General features: G+C 35.7%; 4 protein-coding genes across 7 annotated transcripts; 2 read left to right on the top strand and 2 right to left on the bottom strand.

The window, feature by feature from the left end:
* Positions 1-222: 222 nt before the first annotated feature.
* On the top strand, positions 223-3,916 carry LOC147411908 (testis- and ovary-specific PAZ domain protein). Of its 3 annotated transcripts, none has more exons than XR_015181391.1 (5): positions 223-1,305; positions 2,079-2,243; positions 2,344-2,524; positions 2,803-2,854; positions 2,948-3,037. XR_015181391.1 is itself a non-coding variant. In XM_086453637.1 (4 exons), the coding sequence occupies exons 1-4, from the start codon at positions 1,049-1,051 to the stop codon at positions 3,035-3,037; spliced, it is 564 nt and encodes a 187-aa protein (XP_086309763.1). In that variant the 5' UTR covers positions 239-1,048; the 3' UTR covers positions 3,038-3,475. The 3 variants fall into 3 exon arrangements, 1 of the variants encoding a protein (XP_086309763.1); XR_015181389.1 differs by lacking the exon at positions 2,344-2,524 and adding an exon at positions 3,481-3,916 and having other exon boundaries at positions 239-1,305; positions 2,948-3,246; XM_086453637.1 differs by lacking the exon at positions 2,344-2,524 and having other exon boundaries at positions 239-1,305; positions 2,948-3,475.
* A 948-nt stretch (positions 3,917-4,864) lies between these two features.
* Positions 4,865-7,552, bottom strand: LOC147411907 (uncharacterized protein At2g34160-like). The gene is made up of 5 exons (XM_086453657.1): positions 7,244-7,552; positions 6,820-6,868; positions 5,714-5,776; positions 5,563-5,627; positions 4,865-5,196 (listed from the first exon to the last, which is right to left on the bottom strand). Exons 1-5 carry the CDS (start codon positions 7,358-7,360, stop codon positions 5,107-5,109), a joined length of 384 nt encoding a protein of 127 aa, XP_086309783.1. The 5' UTR covers positions 7,361-7,552; the 3' UTR covers positions 4,865-5,106.
* Positions 7,553-9,113: 1,561 nt separating this feature from the next.
* LOC147411906 (DEAD-box ATP-dependent RNA helicase 37-like) lies at positions 9,114-15,890 on the bottom strand. Its single transcript, XM_086453625.1, has 6 exons — positions 14,810-15,890; positions 14,624-14,707; positions 13,220-13,462; positions 11,105-11,272; positions 10,834-10,947; positions 9,114-10,137 (listed from the first exon to the last, which is right to left on the bottom strand). Exons 1-6 carry the CDS (start codon positions 15,446-15,448, stop codon positions 9,565-9,567), a joined length of 1,821 nt encoding a protein of 606 aa, XP_086309751.1. The 5' UTR covers positions 15,449-15,890; the 3' UTR covers positions 9,114-9,564.
* A 4,782-nt stretch (positions 15,891-20,672) lies between these two features.
* LOC147411905 (O-fucosyltransferase family protein) lies at positions 20,673-24,759 on the top strand. Of its 2 annotated transcripts, XM_086453599.1 has the most exons (6): positions 20,673-21,030; positions 21,118-21,194; positions 21,313-21,383; positions 21,521-21,609; positions 22,580-22,801; positions 23,939-24,759. In XM_086453599.1, the coding sequence occupies exons 1-6, from the start codon at positions 20,903-20,905 to the stop codon at positions 24,672-24,674; spliced, it is 1,323 nt and encodes a 440-aa protein (XP_086309725.1). In that variant the 5' UTR covers positions 20,673-20,902; the 3' UTR covers positions 24,675-24,759. The 2 variants fall into 2 exon arrangements, with proteins under 2 accessions (XP_086309725.1, XP_086309735.1); XM_086453609.1 differs by lacking the exon at positions 20,673-21,030 and having other exon boundaries at positions 21,279-21,383.
* Positions 24,760-25,358: the final 599 nt, after the last annotated feature.

The following is a 25,358-nucleotide window of genomic DNA, read 5'->3' as shown; positions in this document are numbered from 1 at the left end:
AATTTCATATGGTATCATAAGCGGACACGTGGCACAAATATAGGGCAGGCCCATGGAAAAAACACTCAAATTATTTCCGACTTTCTATTGTAGATCATCAAAAAGTGAGAAAATTTTGATAAAACTAGTGGGCCTTAAAAATGTTTGACACGTGGCGATTTTAATTTGAAGAACCATTGAAATTCAATATGTCCAAGACCATTGAATCATACTTCTTTCCTTTTACGCAACAAATTCTCTCTGGAGTTATAAAATTCGCATCGAAGATTCCAATCGAAGGAACACGAAACGAATCCTCTCTTTCTTCTGCAAATCTCTCGATGATATCATCCTACTGCCGTTAAATCGATCTCTCTCCTTCACTGACAATAAAAACAAATTCTCAATTACAACTGGATCAAAAACCCTTTTTGGGATTCCAGCGGTTTCGAAGTGATTCTTTTTCATAGGCGGGTCTGTTGAGATTGCTTCGATTGAGGATAGGAATCGAAGAAACAGAGGAAATTGAGATGTGGGTATTGGAGAGAATTTCAATCGGGAGGTGGGTTTGCATTGGCGGAGGTATTGGAGTTGCATACATCTTTCTTCTCGGAAGGTGGGGTTTGATGAGAAATCTTTGGTTTTGATCTCTGATTCATTTTTAATGGAGAAAATCAAGGTATGGGTTTTGTGAGAATTTGATTTTCTATGTGGGTTTTGTAGTTTCTGAGGTTTTGTTGAGTTTGAGAGGTTTGTTTTTGTCTCGGATGGGTCGATAGAGGCTTTCACATTTGGGCTTTTGGATTCGATTAATTGGTTAAAATTTCGATATAGATTTTATATAGAATACAAAATATTGATTTGGGAAGTCAAATTTTTAGAAATTTTACTGCTTTTAGAGTTTTCATTGGTAGATGACATTGTTCTTTGTTTCATGAGTCTGAGCTGGATCTATAGGGAAATTCAAATAGAGAAGATTGATTGAGAATTGAATTTCCCAAAGTGGGTTTTCAAACTTCAAGTGAGAATTTTTTTTCTACATGTTATTGGTTTAGTTAGTTCTGATATAATGTCGAGTGGAACACCGAAAGGGGGTGGTTTGATGAGGCAGAGACACAGTCAGGGATATGCCTCTAGTGGGGATGACCTTGAGGATGATGCATGCTCAAGAATGGCACCTCCAACGGCTCCTATTCCCCGGGCACGAACATGGATTGAAGTTGTGGAGAATGTACTTTGGATTGGCTCCGCCACCTTCATTATATACTTTGGTGATCGACGCTCCAATCTTATATATCTTTTATGGCATGACGATCGGATCAGAAGGTCGAAGAATTCTACATCTTGATGCTGGTTTTTGTTTTTTATCTTTTCTTAATTTTTTACTGTCTTTTAATGTTAGTTATAGAGATTCACTGTCAAGTTACTTATATGATTTTTCCTCAGATAGATGGAATGTGTGTACCATATTTCGCACTTTTGATGGTTAGATGGTCAGAATGTCTTAATGGGATTACAAATGGTATAGGAAGAATTTTGGTAGTGGTTTGGTACTCTAGTTTAGTGAACACAATTTTTTTTCTTTCCTTAGAATGTTCTCTCAATTTTATTTCCAGTGAATATGGAGTTTTATTATTTCTTGTTCAAATTATTATTGGGAGAAAGGAGAGTTTTGTGTCTGATTGGATTTTTGCCTCATGTTATACAAGCAACATTTAATATATTTCGTACTTGGAAACAAATTAGCATGGATGATATCCCCTTATTAATGAGCTTTCACGTCGAACTGTTGTTTTTCATACTTTTGAAGCACTGGGAGTTGCTTTCTATCAACTTAAGTTGTTGAAATGGAAGCATTAAGGTTATAAGAAACATATAGTTTATATTAGTGTAGCTGGTGTAGTCCAAAAGATTGAACAGTAAGATGACTTCTTCTTTTTTTCAAAAACACAACACAAAAAAATTACCGTAACTGGAAAAAAAACACTATATATGAAATAGCAAGTACACGTAGAAAAATGTTGAACTTGGTTACGACATATTTTGCTGCATGTTTTTTCCAGCTCATATTTGCTCATCCTTTTTGTTTTATCTTGTAGGACACCTCTATACCTTGGGATGGTGGGTATTGTTTTAAATGCTGGCGTCTTCTTTTATACGAGTCTTGTTGCATGGGGTCTCAGGAAATCGGATGAGAAATGGGAAGTGTTAACTCCATCAGTTGCTCCACTTGTTACCCTGATTGGGCTCTCCTCATTTGGCTTGTAAGAAGAAGCATTATTTTCATATTTGTCATTTTCTTTGGGTGTTATGCAGATAAAAATATGAACCTGAGATTGCAAACCTTATTTTTATAACCATTAGGTCCCTGAAGCACCGTCTTCCCCAAATTCATCAGCTTCGCGTTCGGGGGACATGTACTAGTGACAACTATTTTTTACATTGCTCGGATGCCATCCATTGTACAAGATCCAACGATATCTGGCGGTGTTGTTGAAACCATTGAAAAATTGGATAGCATCCTGGTGATCATGTAGAAATAGTTGTAAGTTTTAGATGTCCCCCGAACACATCCCTATATATAGAGAGTGACGGGATCACCATCCAATGTTTTATTCAACGTGTTTTGTAAACTGGAGTTAGAAGTTTGGGAATGGGTGGATTTTTGGTGAGGATGATCTCCTCACCATAGAGATCATTCTCACAAAAAATCAGCCCATTCCTAAACTTCTAACCTCAGTGTACAAAACATATTGGGTGGTGATCCTGTCCCATATATATATAACTACTATTCTTATTTTGCTGAACGACTCTTTTTTGTAGGTTCTCCCTTGCTTTGTGGCCAATTTGGAGCTTCTTGACCCTTCCTCTTCTGGTATGGCCCACATTTTTTCGCTTGATCATACATTGTAGCTATGAGTATTAAGAAATAATGGACTCTTTATTATTTTTGGTCCCATTATTGCAGTTTACACTGTTTATGGCTTGCATGGTTATATCTCCTTACTTGATGATCGGGACATTTAGAGCACCAACCGATGTGCTTCGGACAGATTAGGCTTCCATGAGTGTTAGTGGAGAAAAATCATCTGGAGGGAGTTTGTTGTATTCCCAATACTGATGTGTGGTGGCATTCATGATAGGGTTGAAACTTTCTTCTCTATCTATGTCTTGATTCTTGGCTTTCCTTGATGATGTTGATGATGCCGATCTTGCCAATTCAAGAGAAAGGTTGATGACCTTAGCTCACTGAATACACTTCTGGAGGTATGTTCTTGGGTTTCTTCTAATATAGCCAGAAGTAATATCACTATTGAGGTGAAGCCAGTTTTGTATTTGTTCCATGTGTTTTAGTTCTATAGGAATGTTGAGGTTTTAGGATAAAAATATGTTGTGCTTCATCCTTGTTTTCTTATGTATCCACTCCGTTATTCAAAAGAATTATCATCTTGGGATCCATACATTTTACAAATGAGTTGATTTGTTTATCTGGCAATTTAGGCAAAGGAATCTGTTTTCGTTGTATTTCCTCGTCTCCTGGTTGATGAGCTGGGACCAACTCACAAATCACAATATTGAGATGTTGCCAAGCTTTGAGTGCAACAACATGGGAAGCTCTCTTCGTTGAAGGAACCAAAAAGGTCTATCTAACAAAATATGCTTGAGAGTTGAAACACTGCCCCAAGAGCATATATATCAATTTGTTTGGCCATAAAATAAAGGGGCAGATACTAAAAACTAGAAATTAAACTATTTTATGATTGTAATCGAGGAAGCAGGAAGGAGATTCTAGTACAGGAGAAGCATGGACTGATGCTTCCTACTACTAGGTGGGGCTGACTGAATGTGTACTTGGTTTCTCTTGTTGGTGGTTTCTAACCTTGTATTCTTTCTCCTAGAACCTATTTCCAACAAATGTTGCCTTAAGTCCACCTTATACTCTTTGCTTGCTTCATTTAAGGTATTTTTGTGTGTGTAACAAGATAACCATTATAAATGGCACCCATTTTGAAGTATCCTGATAACATAGGGTTGGACAACCACTTCATTGATCTTGGTTGATGGGTTGGAATCAAAGAACAGTTTATTCAACCAGATCGGTTTATTCTCATCAAATCACAAAGATCACTTTTGTTAGTACTAGCCTGATTATTTTGCCCCGCTTTGCATAGTAGATTGCAGAATCCTGGACCAGGGGTGCAACCTGGTCTAGGTAGCCATCAAGTTTTCAATCAACCAAGCCTCGCCCATGCTTCAGATAATTTCAACCAAGTCCAAACAAACCCAAGTTTGCACACAATGTTCCCCAATCAAACTCAATGCTTGTGTTAGGTTAGCCAGATTCAGGATCTTTGAGGTTCTTCAATGATCTCCAATTTGAGTTTTAGTAGAGAGAAGCTAATAGAGCTCCAAATTTCTCAGAGAAAACAAAAAAAATTGGTCAGATTGGTTAGTTGACAAATTCTGGATCTTTGAGGGCTCTTCACTGTTTGCCATTTTGAGTTTTATTGGATGGAAGCTAATAGATCGGCAAATTTCAATCTTCTGGGTGTTATGCTTGGGCCCTAATTGTTTATAGCTCCAGATCTCTGTAAAATTACGAAGCTATTTGTAATTACACATGTTCTTAGACCATATTTAACAAAGGCTTTAAACCCAGCTTGCTAAAAAACACATTACTCGAAAGACATCTAAATTTCTACTATAGTGGTTACGCTAATATTGAATTAGATTGCTTGAGACCTTAATCAAAGCCTATCGATACCCTCGAAAGAGAAGGCTTCTCTTTCACAAAGGTTCAAGGTTCAGCTTCTGCTGGGATCACTTCCTAATTATGGCAAATTATCACCAATATCCACTCTTTCAACACATGGAAATAAATAAATAATAACAAAATCAAATTTTGAATTGCAGGCTGTATTTGTTTCTACAGAAGCTCCTAACAAGACATTATCTACTACTAATCTACCAAATAATTCTTAGAACCACTACCATCATCACTCGAACATCCATCCACAATAAAGGAGACAGACTGCTAAAGTTCATTTGTCAGTATTATCAAATTAAGACGTAACACAGACTAGATGCCTGGAAAACTTCCTACATTCCCTCTCACACTTCAGTTCCCTACTCCCCATTGTCTCCAACTTCTCTCTCCTCTGCTGCAGCAGCCATCAGTTCGTCGAAGTTCTCAGTCTTCCCCAGCAATATCTCAATCTAAAAACAAAAGAACCACCAAATGTCAAAAACCTGCATAGAGGGGAAATCACTCTCTGACTCACAAGGAATCTGAAAAGCCTGTTAATAAACCATAATTTTTTTTTTTACAATTGACCATAAATATTGTCAGCACTGGATTATATGGCAAACATATATGAGAGAGATTCTCAAGTGGAAATTCCATCTATGGGAGGTAAAAGCATATTCTTTATTGGATAAGTCCATTGCATTCCATTTTTTATTTTATTTTGTGTGTGTTTGGGGGGGGTGTGTTCGGCCATTGCACTGGTGTACCACATGTACCAAATCTCTAGCAAATGCGAACCTAAAATTCATCTAACATATTTAGAAGGGAAAACTTACTTTTGCTTTTTGAATGGGTCTTCCTCTTGATTCATCCTTCATATCAACAGTTGATGTCATGATCTCTGCGGATTAGCATTCATAGTCAAGAAAAGTTCACAAATTGCTTGAAATCTGAAAGATAAATGCCGACGAGTAATAAGAATCTCACTCTTCTCAACTGCGAGTTGGTTGTTTTTCAGAATCTCCGCAATAGTGACAACCGTGGCAATTGCTGCAGATATATCGGGGAAAAAAAAAAACAAATGAATCACTTGGCATTTAACATATAAGCCCAAGGCAACAGAAAGGTATTAAAGGTGATCGAATGTGAGTTAATCTTGATGATACTAGTTCCCCAAGATTTGAAAGCTTGATCATAATGCTGAAAACTTAAATGTTGTATGATAATCAACCATCATAATTGATACTGTCAGGGACCATAGACCACATACCCACCACCAACAGTCTCATTAATCTAGACCATTTTATTTATAAATCTGTAGTAGATGAACAGTAAATAGGATTCCACCAGCCTAACAACTAGGAACAAATTTTAGATAGTGAAATTAAAGATTGTTAGGTGAGATCAAAGGCAAGTTAAAGAAGTTAAAAATGCTGACATAAATATATAAGAGACTTGTCCTTACTCCTCAGCATAAACATAATTCACGAAAAATAAGCACACACAAAAAAAAAATCTAATATAATTGCTTCAAATAAAAAATTGCATCTAGTGATCTAGTGAGAATAAATGTGCCTCTTAAGGTTCTAACAAATTGAGCACATGAATTGAGATTATAAAAGAAGATTTGAAGCCACGGATAAATAGAAGACAGTGCTATAAATAGGAATTGAACACATTCGGCACAATTTGTTGTTGATGATGATATCTACCTTACTTTGTATTGTGTGAGAAAACAGGAGTAAAAAAAAAAAAAACAGTTTCTACTGAAAAACATTACAAAAGGATTTCCCTGTATCAATTAAAGCACGCATTTGGGGGGTGTAAAAAGAATAAAGCCTCCTTGTACTAGGGTTGGATTTCTTACATAGATTCCAATATAATTTGACACAAACATGGGTATGAAAGAAAATAGTAACATTTAAATTTCCAGACATTTCTTAGTCCCGGAAAGACATACAGATGAATATCAGTTTGTATTATAATATATTTATGCAAATAATTGAACTGATCTGTAATCTATAATAATAAGGATTATAAAAGGAAATATAGAGATATCAGATGCAGATTATTTAAGTAGAGAGAGACAGTACCCATTCCAAGAGCAGAAAGTTCAACCTCGTTATGTTGTTGCATGTACCTCTGCAAATACAATTCAATTATGAACTAAACCTTTAACATAGTTATACAGATTCCAATAAGAAAATGACATTCGAACCTTCATGTTTAAAGACATGAAATCCTAAAACTCAAAAGGAAAATCCTAACCTTAAAAACAAACAAAAAGATCCCGTTTCATGGTAAATTAGATACCCTACATTGAAGCCAAAATAAAAATAAATAAATAAAAATTCAAACCCAGACACCAAAATGTAGTATCTTAAGTGCAGCTGAATCTAAAATAAACAGAGATGAACCTAACAAAGATTTGGACAGGAACCCTAGAGAAAAACCTGAATGAACGATTACGCATCGAAGGAAGAGAGAGAGAGAGAGAAAGTGAGATTAGGGTGTTACCTTAGCGAGATTAACGTAGAAGAAGAGGGGTTTCTTAGTGTTGGAGACCTGAATCCGATTCTTCTTATGTGAATCGGATATGTTCATGTTGTTAACTGCATCGGTAATCTCTTCCATTGTAGAAAAAACGAAAAAACAAAAAAAGAGAAACGAAAACCTAACCCTAACCCTAGTTCACTCAGATGAAAATTCGAGGTAAGAAATTACGAGAGAGAGAACCCAAATCATATATGAGAACAGAGAAAAAAGCAAAAAACTCTTTAACCCTCTCCAATGCTCTTCTTCCTGCCTTGTCTTAAATAGCGGGAACCTATCTCTCTCTCTCTCTCTCTGAGACTCGGAATGCAATTTTCTTGGGCCCAACAGACATAAGCCAAGTTTGGGCCGTTATGGACTGCTTGGGCTTCGACAAATGCATCAACGAAAAATTCTGAGCCCAAGCGTTTTTCATGAGCCTATGGATGCCAACTTTGGCGTAAAATTGTAAATAGATGGTAGGATTTTATTCGAAATCCGAGAGATTCAAATCCGAATTTAGCTAGTTTGGACCTACCCAAGTAAAAATGGGTTGAATATGAGTTGATGTCCTTCATCCGGGTTGGATACTAATCTATCCCTATATCTGCCAAAGTTCAAATGATATATTACTTTGAAAATTATAGTTGATGTCCTTCATCCGGGTTGGATACTAATCTATCCCTATATCTGCCAAAGTCCAAATGATATATTACTTTGAAAATTATACTTTTATGTTTGCAAAATATCTTTTTCTGACTTCTTTAATATAAAATGTATTCTTATAAAATAAAATAATTATTACGGTGAAAAAGAACAGTATAACAAGTAGAATCTGGATATAGTGAAAGTAATATGGTTTGGATATAATTTTAATTAATAAGATCTGAGTCAAATTGGTAGTCAAAACTAGATTTGAATTAAAATATTCATATCTAGATATGGATATACTCAGATCCGACCTACACCACCCATTTTAAATTCTAAAACACAAAAATAATCGTTCGATAATGTATTTTTTAATTAGTTTAAGATTCATAATGAAATACTTACGTCCAATGTTTCATAAGGATATTAGCATTAAAACAACTTCAATTTTTCAAACGAGTCGTGCTGGGTGACACAGGATTTACTGTGATTCTCGCAATTTTGACGTGGACATGCATATATAACGGTAGATGGTTTTTACTCGTATCGCGAGGAAACACATCTATGGTTATGTGCACATCCCACTTCAGACTTGTGAGAATCGCAGTAAATTCTTTTCATCATTTCAGCATTTTCCTTTTCAAAAATATCTTTGAAAGGCTTTTTCTTAATTTACCTTGTAATACACATTTAGCATTCACAAATGAAGAACATTTCAACAATAAAAAGGCCACTGCAACCAAACAACCGTTATTATGTTGATAATAAAACCATAATTTTGTTAGCAGTATTCCAATTATTAACTTTAAAAGTAGATGACTAGACTCTTTCATGAAATATGAGGTGGCCAAAACACAAACCAGGGTTTCTTTATAATATTGAACTCATCAAATTGACTTGACTCAATTAGATTTCAAGAAGACTCGGAACTCGATGGAACCAACTCAAGTCAATCAAGACAGCTCAAAAAAGCACTAAGCTAGATGAGAAACTCAACCTTAGAATACCTATAAATATTGTGGAGAACTAGGACTAAATATTATAAATAATTTTGAACTCCAAAAACTCCATATAAATTTGATATATTTTTATTTGACTCATCCATGTAGACTCACGAGTCATCAAATGATACACACAAAATGAATTGACAGTTATTAACAGAAGATTTCAAAAAACATTATAGTCTTCATGCATGAACACAAAAAAATTCAAAGATAGAGATGGCTCTTGACACTGAGAAATAGATACAAATATTCAAAACAAAGTGCCCATTACAAGTAGCTAATCCCAAAGAAATAAACAGAAAAGACAACGCATACCACATTTCCCAACTTCAAAAAAGAATCAAAATTGAAGTACAACTGTTACTATGTATCTCCACTACTATCAACAGCTTTAATCAGGTCAAAAGGAGGGGGAGAGGTGTCAAATTCTTCCCCTCAACAAAAAAAACCTGGTTTAGCCAACCAAAACACTTAAGTTATGAAACTTATCAAAAGTAGGGGGGGCATGGGATCAAATTGTCAGTTCTATTTTCATCTTGTCGTTAGTCATTTATAACTAGGAGTATAATATGTACCACATAGTGAAATACCGTCTTTTGGGAGCTTTGATAAAAGGAAGCGACAACCATTGAAGAGTAAAATATAGATGGTTGTTTAATCCCAACCAGTAGCAACAATGGGCCCATGTCCATAATCGTAGCCTTCGTAAGCAGGAACATAAGTTGGTGTACTAGCTACACCACCCTCGTATGGGCTCGAGTAATAGTTCCCTCCTGTAGAAGGGGGCTCGTGTCCAAAATCATATCCTTGAGAGGCACTAGCTACCCCACCCTCGTAAGGGCTTGAGTAAGTAGGGGCATCCCGGCGATAGTCACGACCCCCATACCTTCCACCACCATATCTCCGGCTCCTCCCTCCAACGTAAGAGGGTTTTTCGGCATATCGACAAAGCCAAGGAGGGACCTCTTGGTTTGCTTCTTGCATGAGTTCAGAAAGTGCCTTCGCAAGGGGATGATTCCCTTCGCTGAAAAAAGCAGTAGCTAGTCCGGACTTACCAGCTCGGCCCGTACGTCCTATACGGTGAACATAGTCATCTATGTCTTTCGGCAGATCGAAATTGATGACATGCGAAACATGTGGGATGTCTAGGCCTCGTGCAGCAACATCTGTTGCGACCAAAATTGGAGTGTTTCCACTTTTGAAGGATCTCAATGCATTTTCTCGCTCCTTGACAACAAATAAAGTGAAGAGTGAAAAAGAAAGAAAAAAATTAAAGGGGGAAAGTAAATGCGCATAGAACAAACAAACAGCATAATAGGCCAAACAATGGGAAGGTCAAATAATATGAACAAAAGAGATGATGCTGAAGCTGATAATCAAATCTGCACATGATTTACAAGTGTATGCTTCATAACAAGATTGGTATATCCATGTGAGACTATCTTCTTAGTGTGCAACTTTCACAACAATAAATATATAAACAGGGTAAGCAAACTAAATGATCTGATCTCTAAATCAATCATCAGTAGGTTTTGCTATTTAGGGTGCTGCTTACCCAAAAAAGAATGGTTGCGTAAGTGGAAAAGAATTGGTTGCAATATTACAGGCAAGGGTAAACCATCCAACATTTAGAAGCAATTCAAGCAATGGGTAGCACCTCACTTCTAAAAACAACATTAGTTCAATCGAGATTTTGGAGATCGAAGTTTTGTAAAAAATATCATAACTGTAAGAAGCAAGAGCTAATGCAGTACTGCTGAACATTAATTGGTTGCATTTGTTAATAAGTTCCTCAAAAAAGAAAGTTTCTCCAAGAAGCTAAAGTCGCAGGCAAAAACTTGATGCTTAATTACCAATAAAATAGATGCAAGAAATACCAAAAAGAGGAAGGAAAAAAAAAATATATGAAACATTTATACTAACCATTTGAATTTTGTCACCATGTATTGCTGTAGCAGGAAAACCTTTCATTGATAGCCAGTGCTCTAATGCATCAGCTCCCCTCTTCGTCTCAACAAAAACTAAAGTCAAAGCTTGCTGCAGCACAATTAGTGCAAGTCCAGTCAGTTAATCAGCTAAGATACACAGAACCTGGTTAACTTGGTTAAAATGTCTCACTAATATGTATCCATGAAAAGTAATAAATTGTGTCAATTCAAAGCGATTAAAATTGAGAAAGCTACCACCAACATACCTTTCCGTGTGTCCCATTCTCTTTCTGGGCATGAAGAAGATCCATCAGGTGGCTCCTTTTGTCCATGTCCTGGACAAACTCAACTCTTTGTTGAATTAAGTCGGTGCTTGAGCCTACCCGCCCAACAGTCAGGAAAATGTAGTTTGAAAGAAAATCAGAAGCCAATCTCTGCAAAAACAAGCATAATCAAAGAGAAATGTCAATTTACTAGTAAAAGAAAATTATGGGTACAATAAGAATTAAGACAGTACCAATCAGTTTTGTCTAGGCATGTGAGGCGGATGCCTTGAGGAATGCCTCAGGCAAAACTCATTTAAAACCCCATGAAGCATAACAAAAGTGAAAAAAACGGCTAAGCCAAACGCTTTTTGTCCAAGGTGTGCACCTCGCACATTAAATTTCCTCTATTTTTTATTTCCTCTTTTTAAATTATATATTAACAGCATTTTTTTTGTGCTATTCTTCTTCATATTCTTGTTTGTCCTTTATTTAATTATTTTATTTCTTTGTTGCTGCTGGCCTCAAATATAATTGGAACATTTGGAAATAAATTTAAATATAAGATAGTAATATATACAGAGAAAATTGTTGAATTGATTTGATCCATAAATAACCTTTTGTGGTATTGAATAGAATGGAGAGAAAGTTCAAGAATAATAATATTTAGTTACATTTTTGCAAGAAGTATAAAGTAGTTGTTTCCTATAAAACTTTTCAATTAGTTGAATATAAAACATTTCTTTCTCCCAAAATATAAAATAAATAATATTGTAATATTATTAATGTAAGAAACTAAAATTTGATGTTGTGTGTTCAAGTCCAGCTGACACCAAAAAAAAATTATAAGAGAGAGAGGTTAAAATAAGATATTCGATTATACTGATTTTTTTTATAGGTTTAATTTTGAGGGTGGCATTGAGATCCCAGGTCTATGGCACTACCACACAAACTTTACCACGTCGGCAAGATGACACCTTCGATCATGCAGGTTTGAAACTTGAAAATTGGAAATATGTGGTGGCTACCCTATTTTTCTATAATAATATTTATCATTTTTTTTTAATAACATAGGGTATCCCACATCTCTTACAAGATATGGACTAATCCCTACGATTGCACGTCACGACCCCATGGAAGTTTCCCAATGTGTAACAGGATAAGTCAAAAGTCCACCCAGTTTCAAACACACTACTAAAAGGAGCAAACCTCTACCATTAGTTTTACCACTGAAATAACCCCTTGAAGGTATACTAATAATTATTATATATGTTATATTATTTGTTTAAAAATTACATGCATGTTAAGCTTAAGTCATATGCTTGAGGCTTACACTCAAAGTGCCAACCAGCAGAATGCCTCACCTCACACATGAGTACTGAAATCATGGGCCTTTGTAACATTGTAACATAGTGGTAAGCTTATATACCAACTGAATGTCAGCCTTTGGGTTGAGGAATAATAACATCATACAAATTTGTGATGCCATTATTCTCATATCAAATTGCTGAAAAACAAGGAGCATTAAACTCAAATTACCACTGGGAGCTATGACATCAATGAATCCACTTCCAGCTAAGAAACTTGTTCAATAGACCAAAGCAGTACTCATAGGTGCAGTAGGACCACCTACCAATGGGTCCCACTGATTGATATATCACTGCTTTGAGATCTTGCAAACCAAAAAAAACAGATCCAATCAAATTAACAGACCATCTTGAATTGAATTGAGAAAAAAATAAAAAACCTATGAAACAAAAGGATCAGAAAAACAGTCAAAACAATACAGTAGTCATCCCCAAGGGTCAAGTTGGGCAAAGGAGATCTACTGTGCAGGACACCCACATAAGCCATGTGTACAACAATTTCATAGATCTTATATTTTATTCAAGAAGTTCTATGGGTGATACTCCACTAAAAGGCAAACAAAGACAACAAAAAGTTCATAAATATAAATAAACACACATTTTACAATCAAAGACCTGTTTTTTTATGGATATTTCCTGTTGGTAAAAAAAATTCCTCAAAAATGCAAACCCATTTTACATCATGGAAATCATATGGTCTCTATGATTTTTTCCACAATTAATATGTTGGGTTGAGGGATAGAGATCCAACCTGTATCTCAGTCGGAAAGGTGGCACTGAAAAGCATCGTCTGCCTTACACCTGGTGGTGGCATGTCCATCTGCTCAACAATCTTTCGAATCTGTGGCTCAAATCCCATATCCAACATCCGGTCTGCTTCATCCAAAGCCAAATATTTTATCATTCCAAGTGAAACTCTTGCTCGTTCGATCAAATCAACTAATCGTCCAGGAGTAGCAACAAGAATGTCAACACCCCTTTCCAAATCACGCAACTGCAGAAAAACAAAGTTGGCCAAAATTAACATGCTGGATCAAATCTGAATATAATGAAAATCAACAAGCTCTATCCTATGACATCGATAGAAAGTGTGGAGGCTGGAGAAGAACAAGTACTTTTCAGCCAGGTCTTTTCACTCAGCTGCCATCACTTGGCTATGGAAGATTTTGACAATGTATGTATCAATTGCTCACAAGATCGTTGTTCAATATTGTATTATGTGCAAAAGAAATGGTAAGCTGAAAAATCATTTGATTCTTCATTGTCCAGTAGCAAGAGAGGTTTGAAGCTATTTTTTGAGCTCTTTGACATTTGTTGGGTCATGCCTAGGAGAGCTACGGAAGATTTTAGGAGCTGGAGGTTTCACATCCTCTCCACTCATGGAAATGTTATTTGGACCTTCCCTTTGCGATTGATATATTGCGGAATTTGGAGAGAGAGGTAAAGGATATGCTTTGAAGGACAGGAGTGATTAGAATGATGGTTATGAAAATCTAAGATTTGGTCTTCAAGTAATCGTTGATCATTAAGGATTGCAATGGTTTCTTATTTGATGGAAATAAAATGTATTGAATGGAGGAACAAAACTCATTCAGAAGACTCCAAAATTTTAGGATGGATAATGTAATCAGGTGAGACCATTTTTTTTTTCTAATAGAGAAATTAGGTGAGTCAAAACCAGGAAAAAAAAAAAAAAAGGAAATTAAAAGAATCTCGAAATAAGATACAACCTAAAATGACCAAAACCCCATCATGTACAAGAGGGGCACATCCCTAGACAAGAGGCACTTAGAAAAGCAAGAATCAAACAGCTTTAAAAACAATGTACCCAAGAATTTCCAAAGCAAGTATTGCAGCAATTTACCGCTCAATCCCAAATTAATCACCATAAAGGAAAAAAAAAATTGAACACATTTTAAATTACATTAACTTAAATATTAAGGGAATTCAATCACCGGGTATTTCCCTCTACTTTTCTATTTTCCCAATCATTAAAGAAGCTAGAAGAGAGCTAGAGAGGAAAAAATTACAATTCATAGTCACATATACAAGTCAATGTCATAAATCTAGCCCAGTTCAACATACAATAGTATAAGTAGATATGTAAACCATAAAGATCATTAAAAGAAAAAAAAATAGTAACTAAGATACAGACCTGCTTATGCATTGGAGCTCCTCCGTAAGCAACAACCACCTTCACACCTGTCTGGTAAGAAAACTTCTTCACCTCCTCGTGTATCTACAGAATCACAAAATCCAAAGAAGGGCTTACAACAAAAACTTTCCGAATCAAACCCACATTCCAAAACAAACTACATTTTTCAGAATTCCAACAATGTACCTGGCAAGACAACTCTCTAGTGGGAGAGAGAATCAGGGCAAATGGGCAAGCAGCCCTTGCACCACGTGGCGGCGGTACCTTCATCTGCCTCCTCATGACACCACTAATAATGGGAAAACAGAAAGCTGCAGTCTTTCCCGACCCTGTTTGCGCACAAGCCATTAGATCCCGACCAGCAACAGAAATGGGAATCGCGTAACGTTGGACAGGTGTTGGCTTCACATACTTGCACCTCTTAATGTTCCGGTTCAATGCGTCTCCCAAATCGATCTCTGCGAAGGAATTAACAGGTGGAGGCACGTTTGATCCACTAGTTTCAACAGGAATATCGTCGTACGCATCAAAATTGATGCCATCACCACCACCCACACTACCATCTTCTTCTTCCTTCAGCTCCAATTCTACAAATTTCTCTGTTACATCAAATGGATTTGGCTCACGAGCCACTGCTCTCTTGCGATCACCCCATCGGCCTCCACGACTCGCCCTTCCAGAATCTCGACCTCTAGAATTGTTGAAATTAACATCAGGAGTGAATAAACTTTTGTTTCTGAGATGGGGAGGAACATAGGAAGGTAGGGTGGGGCGAGAAGATACAGATGTTGCATCAGCAACAGAATCAGACCAAGAGATCGTCATTGTTTGTGTTTGTGTGTGAAGAGAGAATCAAATTTAGCGAAGAAAAACTGATAACCAGCTTTCTGTGAGTAGGTTACTAGATCCAAAACCCTATAGAAGTTCAAAAACAACAATTACTTCTCTGTAATCTTCATAAAACCCTAAACCCTCAACTTTCTCCAAGTTGAAACCCTAAAATGGTCTTCTCCGAAACTATAAACCCTAGAGATGATTATGGTATCGGGAAATGCAGAAACTCTTAGAATGTGTGTTGTTCTTTCTCCATGAAGATCGTAAACCCTAGAAAAACCCTTCTCGTCTCGAGACAGACTGAAGAGAGTTTCCGAGAGAGAGAGAGGGAGTTGGCGAGATTTCTTCCGAAATTACAACGCCAAATGGAAGAAGGCGGCTTTATGGGAAAAATGCGGATTCTCTCTCTCTCTCTCTCTCTCTCTCTATTGGCTTACACACTACGTCTTCAGATGCGGCGCAACGTACAACAATATTTTATTAATTTAATTTTTTATTTACCTAAATATCCCTGTGTTCTGCATAAACAACGGAAATGCCTTTTGCATGAACTTGGGTGTTTTCGTCTTTAACCACTCACGATGTATCCTTTCATCTTCTACTCTGAAGCACGAAATTCCTAGATTGTGACACGTGGCAATTAAAAAATATCTTTAGATGATATCAAACAATTTTGGTATCACGTGATTGGGTTAGAACTGCCAACCCAATTTCATCAGATGGAATGGGAAAATACTGAAGCAACGTTAAAATTGACATCGATACTCGCATTGCTGATGTGAAAGTGCCCTCATCTTCGGATTATAACAAAAATAAATAAATAACTTGATTTTATTTCCTCAAAATCAATCATATTCAACCCTTCCATTTTTGTTATTATAAAATCAATCATCATCATCAAAAATCGATCTAATATCCTATCTATATCAAGATTTAAACCTCGAGGACAGATTAGACTTTTGGGATGCATAAAGCACTTTGAGTAGAAAAATAATAGATTTTCTACCAATCAAGGTTGAGAGTGATGGATTGAGGTTTTTGAAAAGCAGGTAACGATGTAATTTTGAGTAGAATAATTAATATTTTTTGCAAACGTTTAAGGAAAAGTTGAAACTTAGGGTATGTTTGGTAATACTTTTGAAGTCTGAAGTCTATTTTTTGAAATCTGAACTCTTATTATAGAAAAGTTGTTTATTTATCATTTTATAAAAATTCTGATTACAAGTAGAATTTTAAAACATAGTCATTTTGACAATATTATCTTTTGTAATTCTAATAAATTGTTAATCGAAAAACATAACATGTCATGCATAATGAACCATTCACACATTTAATTTCGATTTATAATAAATCAAACATCTCAAAAGTATTATTTTCAATTTAAATTCATACTTGAAAAATTATATTTCAACAAGATTATACTCAATAACAAATAATCATTTATTTTTTAGTTGAAAAATATTGGATTTTCAAACACAAAACGAGATAAAGGGGAGAGACCTTAACAACACAGTTGTAGAGGAAGGAGAGGTAGAAAAGTTAAAAATAAGGGTTTTAGGGTTCGTATTAAAAAATTATAAGTGATAGAAATTATGATTTTGAGGAGGATATTTTAAGAATATAAAAAAAAATCATATTGCAGAAGTTTCATCCAACATCCTTCCATCAGTGGTTCAAAATTTATGAATTTTGATTCTAAAGTCTAAAATATGAACAAAAACAAATGGAAATAAAACTTTTAAAATCTAAATTTCAAACGTGGACCCTCCTCCATTCAAACTTCAAAAGTGTTACCGAACACACACTTGTATATATTGGAAACTTATACATAAAAAAGAAAACCCTTGATTTCGATCCTTGAAGTTTTGAGAGAGATTGAGAGGAAAAGATGTTACCTGGAATTATGAAAAGGGTTACCACCATGGATGTTGAATGGATGAAGAGGTGAAGACGATGGACATTAAGAGAAAGATCTATGTTTTCAATTGAGAGAGAGAGAGATATGGGAGGTGGAAGAAGGTTACTTACCTAGACGATTGTGGCGATTCTCCTCGGAGATCACCTAAGAAGAATGTCGAGACTTTATTTTGAGTGAATCATTACTTTTATAATCAATGAATTCACTTTTATATCTACGAATTCACTTGTATATCTACGAATTCATAGGTTATAAAAAATGAAGAATGCATGCCAATTCCATAATTGTGTCATGTTCAATGCACAAAGTGGAGATTCACCCCTGTTGAGATTGAGAATAAAAAAAAGTTGGAATGTCAATGCAAACTCTCTTTGTCTCTTATTTAGATTTCGATTTATTAGTTTTAGGATTTTATACGATCACATTCCTAGTTGTAAACAACCTTTGAAGTTGTTTTAACATGTTTATGATCCTTTGTAATGTTGAGGTAATAACTTGAATCAAATTTTAAAATGTTTGAATGACATGTCAATCTTTGATCAGAAAGTGATGAATAGTTCAAGAAATTGGATTGTAATAGCAAAATTTTGGGCACCGATACCAACTCCCATAATATAGAGGAAAATTATTTGAGTTGTGATAATCTAACTCCCTCACTTGGCATACTCAAAATACTCTCCTAACGTAGCATGTACTAGAACCATAGATTTTGTGCTTAGGGATGCACATCTACGCATCCCCATAAATATGTGCAATCGTGTACTCCGATGAGTAAAGATCTATGGTTTTGGCATATGCCACATCAGGAGAGTATTTTGAGTATGTCACATGGGGGGGCAAGAAAATCATTACTCAATTTATTTTTAGAGTCGTGATACTCTAACACCCCCTACGCGATTGTGTATAGAACTATAGATTTATTTCCTCGAGATACACAATTGCACATCCCTAAAAAATTGCAATTGTGTATCAGAGGAAAGAAAAATTGTGTTTCTATGCACAACCACATGAGGGGGTGTATGAGATGGGAGTATGCCATATAGGAGAGTCATTAAATTATTATTCTTATTTTTAAGAGAGATTTACTGAACAAACCTATTTGTTGCAATTTTATTACAAAATATCGTACTTTATCAAGTTTGTTACATGAGCAAATCTTACTTTATGAATCATGCTACCATAACTAACTTACTAAACTCTAAAATCATACTAAGGGTTTTTGGGCTCACATATTATGAAACTAGTAATCCAACAACACATACTTCTAGGTTTCATGAAAAACTCATATTGAGCAGCTAAAATTCAAAAACTAAAATCCATTTTGAATTTGATCACAGGTGTTGAAATGGATGGCTACCAAACTCCCGAGTTTAAATTTAAAATTCAAAATTTACTTCTTCTTTTTTTCGATTTTATTTTTTTAAAGTTCTTAGAATTTTGTCCTTTATAACCCTTTGACACCATATCATGTTTTTGGATGCCACAAATTGAATCAGTAAGAATCCTCTCCAAGGTATGTTTAGTAGCAAATCAACGGCATAATGTGATTTGGGGATTTGAAGATGCGGGGAGGTAGATATAATTATTGAAAAAAATTAAGTGAATCAATTGATTTTGAAAACATTGGGAAGAGGTTGCAATTTTTTCAAATTTGAAATGAATCAATTGTGTACATGGATTTATAATATATATGTGTTGTTAGATCTCAAATCATACGATGGTTGGGATGATTTGTCTGGATCTTTGTCTAGGATTTTGGCAGTGAAGTGAATCCTTATATATATAATTGTGGGCGATTCTTCCACAATGGAATTTGATAAGTGAGATTTTGAGTAAGTGTTTACATAATCTTATTTTATCTGAAGAAATGATTCATCGAAATAATGAGTCACCCGTTCCATTTCATAGAAGTTCATTGATATCTTATTTTTATAAAGCAAATCGACTTCAATTATTGAATAATCCACATCACTTATAGCTCCATTGTAACAAAAGATTCCCTTTTTCCGTGGAAAAGGCCCGTATCAATAATTATGATCCTGCGTATGGATAATTCCTCAATATCTTGTTCATTCACAACAAATCAATTTAGATAGTCTTTTGTGGCTCCGGTGGCGATTAGGTCAACGCGTTATTGTATCAAGAGAAGTTCCTATTGAAGTTCAATATGAATCTTTGGGTACCTATCATGAGATTTATGGGCACCCTGCCGACCCATTTATGATACATCAATGGGAGAACAATCTTGGTCAAACCACTTACCTAAGGTCGACTTACTTCGGAGAAAGGGGGTTAAATTCTCTAAACTTTCATTATTTTAGTTAGGTCCTTCCCGGTCCTCTCATACTAGGGAAAGGTCCTCTCAATGCTCTAACGCTCACACTGGATATGGATCGAATTGTCTCATGATGTTCTAAACCTAGCTCACGTATCGATTATATTTGTTGAGAAGTGCAAAATGGTATGGATATGACCTTCATTATGCATCTTGACTAATTCTATAATTTATGTGTAGATTCCTATACCAAGCTTTTGTATAAGTGTCTCCGGGTATTCCTTTATCATTTCGTCCAAATGATATTTCTATTCCAATCTCAGCCTCTTCTTCTCCTTTTGAATCAAACTTTTCCTTGCTAAAATGGTTCAGTTCATATTATTATCAATGATACAAGTCGGATCTTAGATGTAGAAACCCCAAGGGATTGTGGGTTTTTTTTTTCTACCAATTGAAACCTTCCCCCCTTCACCACCCCCATGAGGATAGTCTACAAGGTTCAAAACTACTTCTCTTACAACAGGATGCTTACCTAGTCGACACTTAGATCTAGTTCTGCCCAAACTTTTTTGGTAGGAATTGATCAACAACATTGCCAATGCTGATGGGGGTGTATTTGTATCTGACGGAATGGGTGAACGTACTTGTAAAGGAAATGAAAGAAGTAGGGAGTAATTATATATATATACACAGAGGGAGTAAAACCATATGTAAAAAATAATCATTTTTCATAATATGGGTTAAAAGTTTTAGATTGAACTGATTCCCTTTACTAATTAATAGAAGTTTAAATTGAATTGTAAAAAGTTTTCCAAATTCATCAAAAGTAATTACTAATTATTGATAACAAAAATTGATGATCCACATTTTAAATTACTTTTAATAAGGTTAGAAGATTCGGCCTTAACTGATTTTGTTCTCATCATAAAAATTACCCTCACAAAAAAAAAAACAGGCTCAATCGAAACTTTTAACCCATAATTTGAAAAACCATTTTTTTTTTACATATGTTTCTACTCATATCCCATGAACCGTCCCCGATAGATAGATAATAGTATTATATTAAAAACCTACGCGTTCCACAGACAACACCTCTCCAAGATCCGATCGAACGAAACCCTGGCATTAATTTTCACTCCTTGTTCTCTTGTTGCAAAACCCTAACCCTAATTCACATCTATCGTGATCTCCTCCATATAATTGATCCCAACTCAATTGAAGCAAATTTTATCGATTTTAAGAGAAGAGATCAATGGTAGTGTTCTCTGTAAAACCCCTCTTCAGCATTCTCATCGTCTTCCTCTCTCTGCTCCTTGTGGTGCTTCTGTTATCTCCATCAACGCCATTTTCCGAAAATTTCATCGCACCAAGTTCTTCTACGTACGTTAACAGATCTCTTAGCAAAATTCTGTATTTTTTTGGTGGATTTGCGATTTGAAACAAATCTGATTTCAATTTGTGTCTCAGAAAAGAGGAAATATGGAGTTTGCGCAGGATCGTAGAGTGGAGACCTTGCAAATGGTGGTTAGAAGGACATCTAACAGGTCAGTGAAACGGTTTTTGGTAACAATTAGGGTTTTTTAGTTTCCTTGTTTAACCGGAATCATTGTTAATTGGGTTCATTGCAGACAATTGCATTGGTTTTTGTTGAAATTACTGCAGCTCTTCCAGATGAGAGTAATGGATACATCAGAGTGGATTGCTATGGAGGGCTCAATCAGATGAGACGCGACGTAGGTTTTTACTCGGATCTCTTTGAACCATACTTTTTTACCACTTGTTTCCCTTACATCTTTCATAAATTTCTAGTAACGATTAGGGATAGGGTTTTTTAGTCTTTAATGTTGTATGGTATTTAATGTGATTGCAGTTGTGTGATGGAGTGGGTGTCGCTCGTTTGTTGAATGCTACCTTAGTTTTGCCAAAATTTGAAGTTGCTGCGTATTGGAATGAATCGAGGTACTACGTGGTGTCATTTCTATGCTTAATATGTTTAGAATTACAGTGTAATCTGTTGCAATTAATTTCTGCTTTCTTTGTAGCTTTTGAGAGGAAAGCGTTTTGTTCAGACTTCTTGCTATCTTCTTTAAAATGAAATAAAACTGTGAAAATTTAAATAGAAAAATGCAGGAAAATATCATAATGATCTAGAATTTTGTAGATATGTTGAATCTCATCATTAGCTTCAAAGCCTCACCTCAAAGATTTGGGGTTGGCTAAGTGATTTTTTTTCCTCCATTCAATTCTGTCCAGAGCCAAATCTTTTGTTATTGATAGTGTGTTCATATCCACTATCACTATCTCAATCCACATTTTGTTGAACATGATGTATTGACAAAACTTAAGACTAAGAAAGGAAGACTAAACTTAACTAGAAAGAGATGGAACTTGAATATAAGCTTCTTTGAAGAATAGGTATTGTTCTTCCAAAGTCAACTTCCCCCCCCTCTCTTCAAATGTTGGCAGACACCTGTTTTTGAAACCTGATGACTGCGTTCAGTTGAGCAATAGTGATGTTATCGTGTTATGGTCTTAAGCAATCCTCTATTTAGGATTTAGACCCATGGTTTAGTTGGTTTGACACATTGCAAAGCAACCTCGAGGTTGTGGGGGTTAAGTCCAGCTTACCCATCAAAAACAAAAACACAAAAAAATGGCCGTAAGCGAGACCTAATAAAGACTGTTGTAGCTAATACTGGGATAAAATAGTATAATTTGGTTATTAATTGGATATTCTAACATGTTATGGAATTTAAATTATTAACTACCTATATTTTTTAATTTGATTGACTTTATGATGTTTTTGGCTTCTAAAACATTTTTCCTCGAGAGTATACTGCACTTTTGCTATGAATCTACGAAGAAGTGTAATCTTTTCTTGTTTCATATTAGCATTGTGGAGACATAACTTCTTTAAGCTTCAACCCAGTGGTTTTGCAGATGTATTTGATGTTGACTACTTCATAAAACAGATGAAGGGTTTTATCACACTTGTGAAAGATTTGCCAATAGAGATAGCATCAAGAGAACCAGTTCGAGTGGATTGTAGCAAACGCAAAGGCCATTTTGATTACATTGAGAGTGTTCTTCCTTCACTCTTAAAACATCGTTATATTTCAATTACACCAGCAATGAGCCAAAGAAGGGACAGGTAATGTTCTGTGATTCAACTATTAGTACCCCTAAATTACATTTAAACTGCTATTTCTTCAATTGTGGACATTGTTAATTTGTTAAGGTCTTGACTGGCCAATTTCAGTTGCCAATCAGATGGTTAAGATTGTCAGAACAGCGGGCTTGCACCCATAGACCCATAGTTCAGTTGGTTACATATTACAACTCAACCTTGAGGACATGGGTTCTAGCCCTGCTTACCTATAACATTGGTTCAAGGGCTGGCTCAATATTTATGGTTGAATTGACGAGTATGTCTAGCAGGTGCTACAAAATCATGGTGGTGTAAGGAAAGACAAGTAGACCATCAATCTAGAACCCTTTTTTCTTCAATTTCCCTGGTTAGAATATCCAACAGGTTATAGATGTACATTTCCTAGCAACTTCTTTTCTTTAGTGGCGGAAACGGAAACAATCCATTTGAGCTTTATTCTTGATCATAGGTTATTAGAGATTTGTATGTGTACTTTGGGCACCTAGAACTTTTAAAAAAAAATAAACTAGTGTGATGTATTATAAAAAAGGTGAGGTCGAGGTCACCTACCTACAAAGATCCCAAGTATTACGAGAGTTACAGAAGAACAGAAAGGAAAATAAACATATGAAACAGATCTCGTCACAAATCCTGCCCCAATAAAGACAAAATCCTTAAAGAAAAGTCTTAAAATCTTCGAATTGTTTGCACCAAAGACTCCAAAATGGTGATGATGAAATGCTCAAAGTCCTGTTAGTGTCAGCGAATGCTTGGCTGTTTCGCTCCTTTCATGAGCACCAATATATGGCTAATGGAACCATAAGCCAAAGAATGCTTTCTTTCCAAGAAAATTCTGTTGCTGCTAATATTGAAATAGGGCAGAACCCAATGGATTTTGCAACTTTAAGATTCTTCTTAAACATATACTCACCCTTCATTGTTTAAAAAAAAAAAGAGACAAGGCACAACTTTTATCCTAAGGGAACATTGTTTGAAGTGGCAACCAATGAGGACCTCAGTGAAATTGGTGATTAGCAAACTCTGTTGTGAACCATTGAATTTTTTCCTGGACAGTCCAAAGCACAATCAATTTGCTGTAGATATTTACAAATAATGTAATTCTCTGTCATGTGTTTGTAGGTATCCTTTGTATGCCAACGCTGCCCTCTGCCAAGCTTGTTACAATGCTCTACATCTTACCAGAGCCTTGGAGAAGAAAGGTTCTGAACTTTTGGATGCCATACCAAAACCCTTCGTGTCCCTTCACCTTCGGTTTGAACCTGACATGGTAGCTTACAGTCAGTGTCAGTATTCAGGTCTTTCTGTGGCCTCCATGGAAGCCATTGAGGCTGCACGTGGGGAGGATCGAAAACCCTGGACTGGAGATACAGCTCGCATTTGGAGAAACCGTGGGAAGTGCCCCCTCACCCCAAATGAGACGGCTTTCATACTCAAAGCACTTGCTATCCCGACAAACACAACTATTTATCTGGCAGCTGGTGATGGCCTGATGGAAATCGAAGGGTTAACATCCATTTACACCAACGTATATACCAAGTCAAGCCTTCTCAGTGGTGAGGATTTCACAAGAATGCATGGGAACACAAAAGCTGCGCTGGATTATTATGTGTCAATCAACAGTGAATCATATGTCGCAACATATTTTGGGAACATGGATAAGATGGTGTCTGCAATGAGAGCATTTAAGGGGTTGTTCAAAACTCTTTTCTTGAGTAGGAGGGCATTTGCTAAGTTTACTTCTCAGGGGTTGAAAGGGGAGGAATTGGCAGAAGCCCTTTGGAAGTCTCACAGAGATGATTTTGTTATGGGAATAGGGTCTGCTTTGCCTAATTGCTTTTGTGAGTCCAAATTGTAGCCTTTCTGGTTTTAGATGTAACCTCATCTGAGTTTACTTACGGCTAATATTTACAATGCATTGTGCAATTATTAATTTTACATTATTTTGGATGATAATGATAAAATCTTACTAAAGTGAGAGATGTACAGGAAATACCTGGAAGGGTTAAGAAGTAATTCATTGACCTTATCTCTGGAAAGAATTTATGTTGTTTCAAGAGCATTTGATAAAAAATTTATTATTATTATAATGTTGTGTAAGAGCAACTCCAATCGGTCTCTTCATAATTATTAGGCGTTTCAGTATAGAGAGTCATTTTAGATATTTAAGGGATATGGATTCCAATCAGACTATTCAAAATGGTTATTTATAAATCTAAAATCAACTATCATCTTCTTTTGCCTACTAAAAAAGCTTCTCCAAAATATTGAAAAATAGAGCATCAAATGTAGGGTGCGTTGGAATCCCTTCAAAGCCTTCTAGCTCTCCAAAAGCCAAATGCGTTGGAATTACTCCACCATACAAGCTTTTAAAATAATCGGTATAATATATCATGAAGAGTTTTGTCACACTTTTTATTTAATGCAATAAGATAGAAGTTATTTAACTACTATACCTGGACAAATTTTGATCAATTTACACTAAAGTACATATTCAAAAGATAATTTTATGTACTATTTCATTGCCTGAAAATTCTTATAT

This window comes from Akebia trifoliata, chromosome 1 (assembly GCF_017979445.1).
Source record: "Akebia trifoliata isolate Shusen 1 chromosome 1, ASM1797944v1, whole genome shotgun sequence".
NCBI classification, from domain to species: Eukaryota; Viridiplantae; Streptophyta; class Magnoliopsida; order Ranunculales; family Lardizabalaceae; genus Akebia; species Akebia trifoliata.
The sequence above is the reverse complement of the archived record's forward strand: the minus strand, read 5'-3'. Positions and strand labels throughout refer to the sequence as shown.